Source organism: Hippocampus comes, unplaced genomic scaffold, assembly GCF_001891065.2.
Source record: "Hippocampus comes isolate QL1 unplaced genomic scaffold, H_comes_QL1_v1.1 scaffold252, whole genome shotgun sequence".
Taxonomy (NCBI): Eukaryota; Metazoa; Chordata; class Actinopteri; order Syngnathiformes; family Syngnathidae; genus Hippocampus; species Hippocampus comes.
Window position 1 is genome coordinate 322,162 of NW_017805485.1, and position 10,961 is coordinate 333,122.

The 10,961-nt window shown below is 43.7% G+C and overlaps 2 protein-coding genes across 7 annotated transcripts; one reads left to right on the forward strand and one right to left on the reverse strand.

Annotated features, from left to right (window-relative positions):
• Window positions 1-1,466: 1,466 nt before the first annotated feature.
• Window positions 1,467-7,771, forward strand: bend3 (BEN domain containing 3). Of its 6 annotated transcripts, none has more exons than XM_019876132.1 (5): window positions 1,467-2,013; window positions 2,138-2,297; window positions 3,164-3,218; window positions 3,722-3,894; window positions 5,146-7,771. In XM_019876132.1, exons 3-5 carry the CDS (start codon window positions 3,167-3,169, stop codon window positions 7,363-7,365), a joined length of 2,445 nt encoding a protein of 814 aa, XP_019731691.1. In that variant the 5' UTR covers window positions 1,467-2,013; window positions 2,138-2,297; window positions 3,164-3,166; the 3' UTR covers window positions 7,366-7,771. The 6 variants fall into 6 exon arrangements, with proteins under 6 accessions (XP_019731691.1, XP_019731693.1, XP_019731692.1 ...); XM_019876134.1 differs by having other exon boundaries at window positions 2,223-2,297; XM_019876133.1 differs by having other exon boundaries at window positions 1,467-1,679; window positions 1,934-2,297.
• Window positions 7,772-8,458: 687 nt separating this feature from the next.
• On the reverse strand, window positions 8,459-10,819 carry mtres1 (mitochondrial transcription rescue factor 1). Its single transcript, XM_019876137.1, has 4 exons — window positions 10,715-10,819; window positions 9,854-10,289; window positions 8,917-8,989; window positions 8,459-8,843 (listed from the first exon to the last, which is right to left on the reverse strand). Exons 1-4 carry the CDS (start codon window positions 10,731-10,733, stop codon window positions 8,661-8,663), a joined length of 711 nt encoding a protein of 236 aa, XP_019731696.1. The 5' UTR covers window positions 10,734-10,819; the 3' UTR covers window positions 8,459-8,660.
• Between the last annotated feature and the right edge of the window lie 142 nt (window positions 10,820-10,961).

The following is a 10,961-nucleotide window of genomic DNA, read 5'->3' on the forward strand; positions in this document are numbered from 1 at the left end:
GCAGTACAGTACACTTGAGGACAAAATTGTTGGTACCCCGTTGTTACAAAAAAAAAACCTACGGCGGTCACCAAAAAAATGGGATCTGTTAAAAGTAACACTAAATACAAATGTAAGGATAATTAACCAATGAAAATCAGCCATTGCGTTAGAATTGTGGTTCAACAGGATTAACAAACCCATGACACAGGCCTCGACAAAAATGATGGCACACTTAAGTTAATATATTGCGCATCCTTTAGAGGCAATCGTGATTTGTGCAAGTTTAAATCGAACTTCTGCACTTCATGAGCAAACAGCTCCAGTTGTCTCAGGTTTGAAGGGTGCTTCCAACACACCATGATTCAGCTCGTTCTGCAGATGTTCAATAGGATTTAAGTCAGGCTTCATGCAGTAAAAGGCCACTTCAGAATAATCTGTTTTGCTCTAAATCAGTAGTTCTTACTTAACCCTGTTAGAGGTACCGAACCCAACCAGTTCACATGCACATCCACTGAACCCTTCATTAGTGAAAAAAAAATTATATATATATATATATATATATATATTTTTTTTTTTTTTTACAAATTCAAGACGTATAAAAATGCATTTATTAAAAACAGGAAAAAGTAAACACAACTCATATAAGTATAAAGTATGAGTTTTTTAATTGTCCACAAAATGAACCAGCCAGTGATGGCCAAGCGGGCATGTCATAACTAATTGACATGTTGAGTCGGGTGTGTCTTAACCTCCATGGCAGAGGGTCTGTTGAACACCTGAGACTGATTCACCGAACCCCTGAGGTTCGATCGAACCCAGGTTAAGAACCACTGCTCTAAACCATTCTTTGGTGTTTTTAGCTATGCGTTTTGGGTCATTCTCGTGTTGCAAGACCCATGACCTGCGACCAAGACCAAGCTTTGTGACACTGGGCAGCACATTTCTCTCTAGAAATCCCATGGTAGTCTTGAGATTTCATTTTATCCAGCACGGATTCAGGAGACCCTCTTCCAAATTTAGCAAAGCAAGTCCCCGAGGATAACAGAGCCTCCTCCATGTTTCACATGAATAGAGACAGTATTCTTTTCTTGGTACTGTAAATTATATTTTCAATAGTCTGCAGCATTGATCTTATGTTGTGTTTGGTTAATTTACCATGTCTGTGTACTTTGGTTATAGTATTGTAATCACTGCGGTAGAATTGCTCAAAGTGTTTTAAGTTAAACACAGCAGTGGTTCGAACAGAATTTATGAAATTGGTGTTTCATGTGGTAACATGATATGAGTTATATAAATGTGCATGTACAGTTGGAATATTTATTTATTTTTAACAAGAGTGTTTCATTCTGCACAGGATTTGAGGTATGAAGTTTTGATTTGGGTGGTAATATTGCCATTGTTCCAAATGATTTCTCAATGAGAAAAAAATATTCACATGACGTAAGGTCTGCTGACGAAACATTAAAAGTTTAACTGCCAATGTAGTGATGGCAAAATTGCAACTTCGTAAAAATTGTCGCTCACCAAGATGTGCGGAAATGACACACAGGCGCGCGCACTGTGACGTCACAACACGTCACGCGAGAAAGCACAGCAGTGGACGGACAGTGGGAAATCATGGTCAACAACGGTGCCAACCGTTATACGCGGTGACATTGTGCAAACATGTCCGCTCAGGATTGCACGCACTCGTGAAGGTGAGCGTTTAACTACATGGACACTTGATTTCTCTTTTCGTACAGTACTGTTCCGTCAAATTAGCAATAGCTTTAGCAGGACGAGGTATTGGTCCTCGCAAACACCGTCGCGTCACTCAAATTCACACATCGTACACAAACTGGCCGATCCATTTGACACATATCTGGGTACGAAAACAAGAAATTGATTACGCGTGGGACTGCGAGTAGCCGCTTTCCGCGCTGCAGGATTTGCTGGTGTGTTTTGGTTCAAGGGTTGTCGGGCGAAGGAATGCGGAAGTAGAGTGGGACGTCCAGCTGACGAATCGGCGTCACATCGGCTCGCCTGCAATGAGTCAGTGACACATGATGCCATCACACGCCGCATGCTCTGTCACTGTGCTGGCGTGCGCAACAACACTGACAAGTTAACGGCTTCTTCGATGACATGATGTGCCACGTCTCTGTTTCATCGCCAGCAATGTTCGGCCATGTGTCCACAGAAGACAATACATCACCCCACGGATAACCTTTCCCCACGCCTCTTTGTTTGTTTGGTCACAGATCTGTGGCAGACGGACTACAAAAGAAAATGAAAGATGTAGCTCAGTCTAAAAAGCACCCTGGAACAGTAAACAGGTGAGGAAAAAAAAGATTTATCATATGATGATTAAGTCAAATAGAATCAATAATTATAAACAGTACTCACAAAAAATAGGGATATTGGCCTTTCTGGTTAAATTTCAGGATGAACTAAAAATAGATGTTACTCAATTTTAATCTAAATGTTTGAATGTGCATGTCCAACTACTTGCACGACTTGCTGTCTAACAATGAGCTGCACTGCAAAATGTATGTGGTTGATGCATTTCTGGGTTCAGTTGGAATTGGTTTTTATTTAGTCCTCTTTCATATTGTTTGCCTTTGAACACACAGTGGGTGATCAAGGACATCAAAGCGCTGTCTCTCTCCCAGCTTTAAAAATGCAATCCTGCAAAATAATCTACATTTTTAATTTCAATCGATGAACCTGTAATCTGATTTCAAGTTTTTTTCTGTAACTGTAACAGAGTATAGTTTAAAAAAAAATAAAATAAAGTATCCCGAGTCCGTAATGCCGGTACATATATTTCATTCCTCCCTGTGCCTACAGGTTGACACAAGAGCACAGAGAATGAATGAGTCACAGAAAGGCATAGAAGTGGACCTCCTTGGAAATGTCTTGGTGGCTTCATGGATCAAACACCGGCTGTGAATTTTACTGCGAAGCTCCTTAAGACACAAAAAAAATTTGTAAAATGTACTGAAAGAGTGAAAAGTGGGACATATACATTCAATAATTTAGAGAAGGTCAAATTAAGGTCACCTGTAAAGGTTGTAGTGCATTTTAGGGTCATCCTGAAATTTCCCCCGAAAGCATAACATCTCAAAATTGTTGTGAGTAGTTATTCTGATGTATCGCAGTGTTTGATTGACAGCACATAATGATGATTTTTGTCTTGAAGGCTATGAATTCCTCCAAGTGTGAGGAAGCCCCAGATGAAAAAATGCTTGAAAAAGGTAAGCGTTATTTCAAAACTTGAATGTGTCAGTCAAGTCTCAAATATTGAATAATGTATGACATTAATTATCAATCTGGGCTACGCACATAACAATCGGGGCCTGTGAAAACTGCGATTGATTTTTACATTTCATAAGTAGATTTAGTTGAAATTCTTACATTTACATTTTTCAAATGAGCATGCATGTCACATCACGGACGCCGTGCGTTCACATTAGAAGTTGCATATGTTTTTGCAATGTGAACATATATATTAAAAGATCTGCTAGAACTGTGGCAACACACCTGCTTTTTTTTGGGTGGGGAATGATGGGAGATATTTTTATTTGAGGTGTGATTCTAATTGTAGTCAGCGATTAATTGGGGCAATTTATATTGGGGATCTTCGTTTTATTTTTTTTACACTGTATACGTTTTTCCAGTAGATTGACGTTCATAACATATCATTGTTTTTCAGTGTGGCTGAAGATAAGAAGGCATGATAATCTTCTTATTTTGGCAGAACACAAGCATGGTAAAAAAGACGAGACTGAGGATTTTGCCTTTTGCGAGGCACCCGAAGAGCGTGAAGGGGACTCTCCTGGGACCATTGAGGCCGGTAAACGAACTTGTTCAGAAATGGAACGAGACTCCAAACAGTTCTCAAGCGGCAAGAGAGTCAAAGTTGCAGAAGAGGTGAGTTTTTTTTTTCACAGATGATTCAATCAGATCGTTAATATAGGACACCCGATTTAAAAAAAATACAGACCTGCAAAGTGCCATCCCCATTTTACCTCAAAATACACTGCTTCACAATTTGTTGATCAACATTAGAGGCAACACAAACACCTCCGCTGTTCTGACTCTTGATTTATTCTGAGTTCAAATCAAATTTATTTCCGATAGAAAATCAAGTCGCTTCAATGCATCCATTCCAAGATGAAATTGGAACCGTCTTTAAACCTTTGTTTGCAATGCAGGCGTAGTCGCTCCGAATTAGGACAACACGTACTGCGGCTCACTCTGCATTGTAAAGTCGGTTCTTTGATTATTGTTCAGTTCATCAGTGTGACTAATTTGCATAAAAGGCCAAGCCAACTCAATGCTGTGTTTCTTCACTGCGCAAACTTGCACTACCCGAGCTCCTTCGACGACGGTGGTCATGTGCACGGAGTTCACCGGCAGTCTGAGAAGCAGATCACAGTTCGATGAAAACAACTCGCTCTCATGCTACACTCATGACTTTACCTCTCAAGTTAGGAATGTGTCGGAAAAGATTGATTTGCGATGTTTCTGGCAGATATTTTTTTCAAATTATGGTTCAGGGCAATATTCACTCCTCGAACCCGGCTCCGGCCTCCTTGTCTGGAGTTTGCATGTTCTCTCCGTGCCTGCGTGGGTTTTCTCCGGGTACTCTGGTTTCCTCCCACATACCGATTACATGCATGGCAGGCTGATTGAACACTCTAAATTGTCCCTTGGTGTGAGTGTGAGCGCGGATGGTTGTCCGTGTCTGTGTGCCCTGCGATTGGCTGGCAACCGGTTCAGGGTGTCTCCCGCCTACTGCCCGAAGACAGCTGGGATAGGCTCCAGCACACCCCGCGACCCTTATGAGGGTAAAGCGGATCGGAAAATGGATGGATGGATGTTTACAAATTATGTTTAAAAAAAAAAAAAAGGAGGGACTTAGGGAGGACGGGTGCCTGAGTGATATGAACGTCACAGGTTTTTTTTTTTTTTTTAAAACAACTCTGAACCGATTTGGTTTGCGTGACCTATCCATATGCCGCTTCTGATTAGTGAACTTTGGGGCACTTTAAAAACAAACAGCTTTGATGATCACAAAATGGCCTCGTCTGAGATCACGATTTTGATCAATCGTTCAGCCCGAGTTGTCAGGTCTGAAATATTGCCCTAATTCTATCTGCCTTTTGTTATTCACTCTAGATGAAGCGGCAGTTAGCAGATGAGAGTAGCAGACATGAGCCTCTGTGTCTCAGCACGAGCGGAGCGACGAGGGACAACCTCCATGGCAAATCCAGAATTTCTTTCAGAAAGCCTCTCTTCAGTATCTCCCACAGAATCTTAGAGAAGAAGAACACGCAGAATGTCGAGCAGCAAGCAGGTCAAGTTTCTGGAAATCTGCACAATTCCAGCGGCCACTTCTCCTCCACTCTCCTGAGTCCCCAGGAAAATGGCTTTTCGGAGTTTTTTCCAAGCACGGACAATTCAGGCCAAACGTGGTCAAAGGACTCAAGCATTTCTCCTCTAATTGAAAAAATGTTTTTCATTCTCAATAGCCTCAGTTCCAGCATGACTCAGCTGCACAGCAAGGTGGACCTGTTAAGTCTGGAAGTCATGCGGATCAAGAAGCAGATCAAACCGGCGCAGATGGTGGCCGAGTTCCAGCCGCCACCGGAATATTTGCTGACAAGCGAAGAGTTGAATCCTCTCATGAGGCAGACGTCCAGCGCGGGAGAGCTCGGTTGTCGCTTGCTGGTGCATCTCTTCCCAGAGCTGTTCAAAGCCAGGGATTGCTCCCATGACTGCATGGCAACCAAGCGATCGCTGGAGTCTCTCCATTTGCAGCTGATCCGCAACTACGTGGAGGCGTGCTATCCCTCAGTCAAGAACAACGGTGTATGGAAGGGAGAGTGCCTCCCTCAGATTAATGACTTTTTTAATCGCTTTTGGGCCCACAGAGACATGGAAAGCGCCCGGCTGCTCAGGAAGCAGACAATGGCGGGAGACGGAATCAAAGCAGAGCATTCTCCGAGTTATCGTTTGGTAAACGAGCAAGGTCGCGGCGAGCAGCTCTCTCAAGACAATGAGCAGGGCAGCTTGGCGGGAATGTTCAACGATCAAGCCGCACAGGACCTGGATGAGCTCTCGTCCCCCGAAGACTTTGTCATTTTCCTGATGCATCGACTGTTCCCTGAGCTCTTTGAAGAGGGGACAAAAGTGCCGGAGGGCTCAAACTGTTTGAACGGTGTCGGCCAGCAGATTCTCGACTCGGACAGGATGGAAATCATCAAAAAGTATATGGAAACCAATTTTCCAGATGTGCCTGAGGAGAGCTGGCTTCAGGTGTGCCTTCAGCATATGGATGATGCATTTGATGGTCCTCCCAGCAACGGTAATGCGAGTGAACCTGAGAACCTCAACGACGAACGCTATGACCTGGCCAGCATGTCCGAGGACATTTCCGTCCTGAAGCTTCCGGAGATGTGTGACAATGAAAGGCCCTCGCGCAAGCCCAAAAAGTCGCTGCTGTCACCCGTAGATTTTGACAACCTGGAGATCCCCATACCGGATTTTACTGTTCCGCGGGAGTTTCTTTTGTCCAAGGAGCAGCTGAAGTGTAACTACGAATGTAGTTTGTCCATTGGGAACTTTGCCTCCCGGCTGCTGGTGCACATGTTCCCTGAGCTCTTCACCCACGAGAACACGCGGAAGATGTACAACTGCAGCGGTTCTCTGGGGAAAAAGCAGCTGGATCCCCAACGGGTGAACCTGATCCGCCATTACGTGCAGTTGGTCTACCCGCGGGCCAGGAATGACCGAGTGTGGATGCTGGAATTTGTGGGGAAACTTGACGAGAGGTGCCGGAGACGCGACACGGAGCAGAGGAGATCCTACCTGCAGCATCGCAAAGGCTACGCTCACGATGTAGAGCAGGAATTTTTCCTCAACCAGATCCACCCAGACGGCATGAGGGAGGATCCGGATATTCCCACGTTACCGCCTGAGAAGAGCACAAAAGACTTTTGCAAAATTCCCCTGGATGAACTGATCGTTTCACAACCCGACTTCCCGGTTCCGCCAGCGTACCTCCTCTCCGACGTGGAGATACGGGAAATAGTGCAGCAGAGCCTCTCGGTTGGAAACTTTGCCGCCCGACTGTTGGTACGCCTCTTCCCTGAGCTCTTCACCCAGGAGAACCTGCGCCTGCAGTACAACCATTCCGGGGCCTGCAACAAGAAGCAGCTGGACCCCGCACGCCTCAGACTGATCCGTCACTATGTGGAAACGGTGTATCCTGTGGACAAGATGGAGGAAGTGTGGCACTACGAGTGCGTGCCGAGCATCGATGAACGCTGCAGGCGCCCCAATCGGAAAAAGTGTGACATTCTGAAGAAGGCCAAAAGGTCAAATTCTGTGTTATAGTGTCTGTCTCGCTCTCTCTCTCACACCCCCACGCCCCCATTTTTGCACAGCATATAAGCTTAACTTTACAAACCTGTCCTTTTTAGGATCAAGCCAACCTGTCTCGTGTTTCTTCTGTACAACTCCTCATCCCGCTCCAGGCTCCAGATATATGACAAAAGCTTCTATTTAAGCCAAAACTTGTCATAGCTTATCTAACATTGCCGTAGCCTTCGACAATAAGAAAAGTAGTTCATAGTATAGTTTTCTAAATGAGCAGAAATCTCAGTTACTGATGTTGGATTATATCGCCGGTTTTAATGACGTGCTGTTATTAAGCCTTGTTATAGAGGTTTATATTACGGAAAAACATTTTAACACGACAGTGGTTCAGCACTTATTTCGAATAAAATCACATGACACTTTGGGACTTTTACTCTTGATTTGCTCCTGTTCAGCTCTAAGGTAAGGTACTGTGTTAACACTGATGAACTGCCCTTTTTTTGAGATGCTGTGCCAGTTTGTTTTGGCAAAGTATTAAATGGGAAGTCAAGTCAAAAACTTTCTTTACAATATACTCTATGTGCTTGCCACTAGTGTTAAACACGGCATTCTGATTGACATTGTCGAAAATGGGAAACCAAATGCAGTCATTTTTAGCTGTCTCCGGGGGTGTTCATTTCACCGCTTGCTCTTGACCGAGCATGACATAAAAGAGCCGACAGGTTTAGGAAACAACCATCACGGCTCACCTGTTCTGGATTTGGTCTTGTGACATTCACAAGATGACATTTTGACATTACTGGCACTATCATGTCATTTATAGTCAATGGCAAGTGGTCTTCCCGGATGGATAAAAATGGATGGATTTTGCTGCTTACCAGTAATTCATATTCCACAAATGCAACATTAATCGGAATGCTGATTTTAAACTAGTGGGGGGCGCACAGAAATGTATTGTAAATATGTATTTTTTTTAACCTGAACTAATGAACCTTTCAATGGTACGATTTTGCCCTACCGGTGCATTCATCTTACATGAACATCTTTTAAGTTAACATTTCCATCAAAAACAGTTGGAAGTGGGTAGGCTCATTCAAGTCATCAAACTATGCAGAGTTCATCCAAGTGCACATTTATTGCACAGCAGGAACATGTTTTTCCATGTCTGGAATCAGAACGGTTGATCTATCTTCCCAGGTGGCCGCATCACACTCTTGTGGACACATCGCAGAGGATGTCATATGAACAATGTCGCATGTCCATGTAGTGCCTTAACTGGCCAATGTTATTAACAACTGCAACGTTTATGAACTTCAAGGCTTGAAGGCCTCTTCCTTGGGTAGTGTCATAAACTTCCAGCGCCTTAAAGAAACTTTGTACTTTTCTGTGTTAGTGGATTCACCCAAAACCTTTTTCAGGATAACTCTCATTAAAGTCACAGTGTTGGTATCTTGGTTTTCTGACATCACCAGGTCCAAAGTGTCCCCAACTCTCACCTAGATATAGAACATGATTGTCAATATAAACGGTACAAGAAATGTGTGGAATTAGTAGTAGGGATACACTCACGGTTTTACTTTTCTTGATAAGCTTTTGTCCATTTAGTCTGAGCTTGTTGCTGTAGAAGCTATCTTCAATTTTGCTGTTGGAAAGACAAAAGGTCATTGGATGGACGGAACAGTATTTCAAGTCTTTGATTCCTGTCGAGTTTTTCCCCCCCAAACATGTTATTGTCAACAAAAACGGCATTTTACTTCAGCCCAGACGGCAAGAAAACACGTGACACTTTATGACAAACAATTGCACAATCTAAGGCACGGGTCATCAACCTTGAAACCGAGAGCTACTTCTTTGATATTACTAATTAGTGTGAAGGGCTACCAGTTTGATAGAAACATCTGAAATCACACATTTGCTCAAATTACCTTCATTCATGTTATTAGTAGGTGATACACACTCGACCACACAGAGACCAGTATGTTTTTTTTGTTTGTTTGTTTTTTGTCATGCTGATCTTGATATTGGCAAAAAAAAAACAGCCAAGATTCAAAAAGGCCAAACCGTCACTCACTGGACTTCACTCACCCGCTCTCTAAACTGAGCTACAGCCGCCTAGCAGGGCCAGCATGTTGCAGGGACCCTGGCAGGAGCTAGTAACAACTGGTGACCACCTAGTCTTGCTGGTGTCACCGGCTATCAGCAGCGCAACAAGAGCATTTTGGTCTTGCAGGGGTGACTGTGGTTGAGTTGGTAGAACGGGTTACCCAGTGACCGAGGGATCGCATGTTCGAATCTTGGCTCCTTTTATTGTGCTTTTGCCGCTGGTGACAGCAGCGAGAACAGCATGCCCCTGTTGTGCTAATCGGAGCTGGTGACACAAGCAAGAAAACAACAAATCCAGGCTAGTCTATGTTGTTATTTTTTTTAGCAGGGTAGAAACATATTATTAGTTGTCAACATATCAGGTAGAGGTTTTGTTACGTGTCATATAATCTGTGAGACTTACTTGCGCGCCATGTCCAAGCCAGCTCTTAAAATGACATCATAACGGAAGGATTGCACATATTTCTCAATGTCTTTATAGTCTTTTGGCATATTTGGCTCCTCATCCACTTCATCCTCAGAATCGCTGCTCTCAGTGTCTTCCTCTTCCTCATGCGTTGGTTTAGCAGCACCTTTCTTCTTGTTGCTTTTGAACCTCAGCTGATGGACAGACCACGTCCTGACGGCATCCCTGCTGCAGAGAGCCGGCCCGTGGCAGCCCAGTGTGGGATAAGCAGAGCAGCCCCACAGCTGTCGTGTATGGATAGTTCTGGGACACCATTCAGTCTGTGCGGGTCCATATCCAGCAGCCAGTAGATGGCGCGGGTTCAGCCTTCCCAGCTGCCTCATGGCAAGAGCTTGTACCACCAAACTATGCATGTTGGAGCCCCAACCAGTCACTACAATCCAATGTTATTAAGTTAATGAAAAGGAACCAAATAGAGCAAATACACTTGAAAAATAATGTTCTTTAACTGACATAAAAAAACACATTTCTGTCGTCCTTCAAGATCTCGCGAGATTAACCTAACCTATTCGTTATTATAATTGGCACAAACGTCAGATTAAAAAATGGTTTGCCAAAATATAAATGAAGTGTTGAACGAACACTCGAACGTGTTGTCGTGTGCTGTCTTCAAGTCCAGCGAATTTGCACGCATTGTTTGAAAACAATCGACAGACGGGAACGGGCGAGGGGATTTTTTTTCTTCAAATTTTCACCGGATCAGCGATTACTGAACATTATATTTCACTTTGCTGTTAAATCCTAGTGCTACAACGTTATAACATTGCAGTAAAAGGAAGCACGTGTGTCGTCACTCACCTAGAAAATAACCTCGCATAGCTTGTGGTGCTTGTTGTCGTCTGACTGTTTTTGTGTTGTCACATCAGCTGTCTGACAGCAGTGCTGCCACCTACCGTTTAGGAATGTATAGCACACGTTTAACATGTTCAAGGCGAGTGCAATCGCATAAATGATCCGGAGTTTGTGCATTTGTTTTGAAATGCATAATAACGCCACAACAATCTATAAATGCCGAGTGGGCTGAAATAAATTTATGCGGGGGGGG

Excerpts from the sequence above, each read along its gene's own strand:
- bend3 (XM_019876131.1), top strand. The coding sequence starts at position 3,167 with ATGAATTCCTCCAAGTGTGAGGAAGCCCCAGATGAAAAAATGCTTGAA. Across the intron at positions 3,219-3,721 it reads TGAAAAAATGCTTGAAAAAG|AACACAAGCATGGTAAAAAA; the intron begins GTAAGCGTTATT and ends TTATTTTGGCAG. Across the intron at positions 3,895-5,145 it reads GAGTCAAAGTTGCAGAAGAG|ATGAAGCGGCAGTTAGCAGA; the intron begins GTGAGTTTTTTT and ends TATTCACTCTAG.
- mtres1 (XM_019876137.1), bottom strand. Across the intron at positions 8,990-9,853 it reads GGCTTGGACATGGCGCGCAA|CAAAATTGAAGATAGCTTCT; the intron begins GTAAGTCTCACA and ends TCTTTCCAACAG. Across the intron at positions 8,844-8,916 it reads TTATCAAGAAAAGTAAAACC|GTGAGAGTTGGGGACACTTT; the intron begins GTGAGTGTATCC and ends TTCTATATCTAG.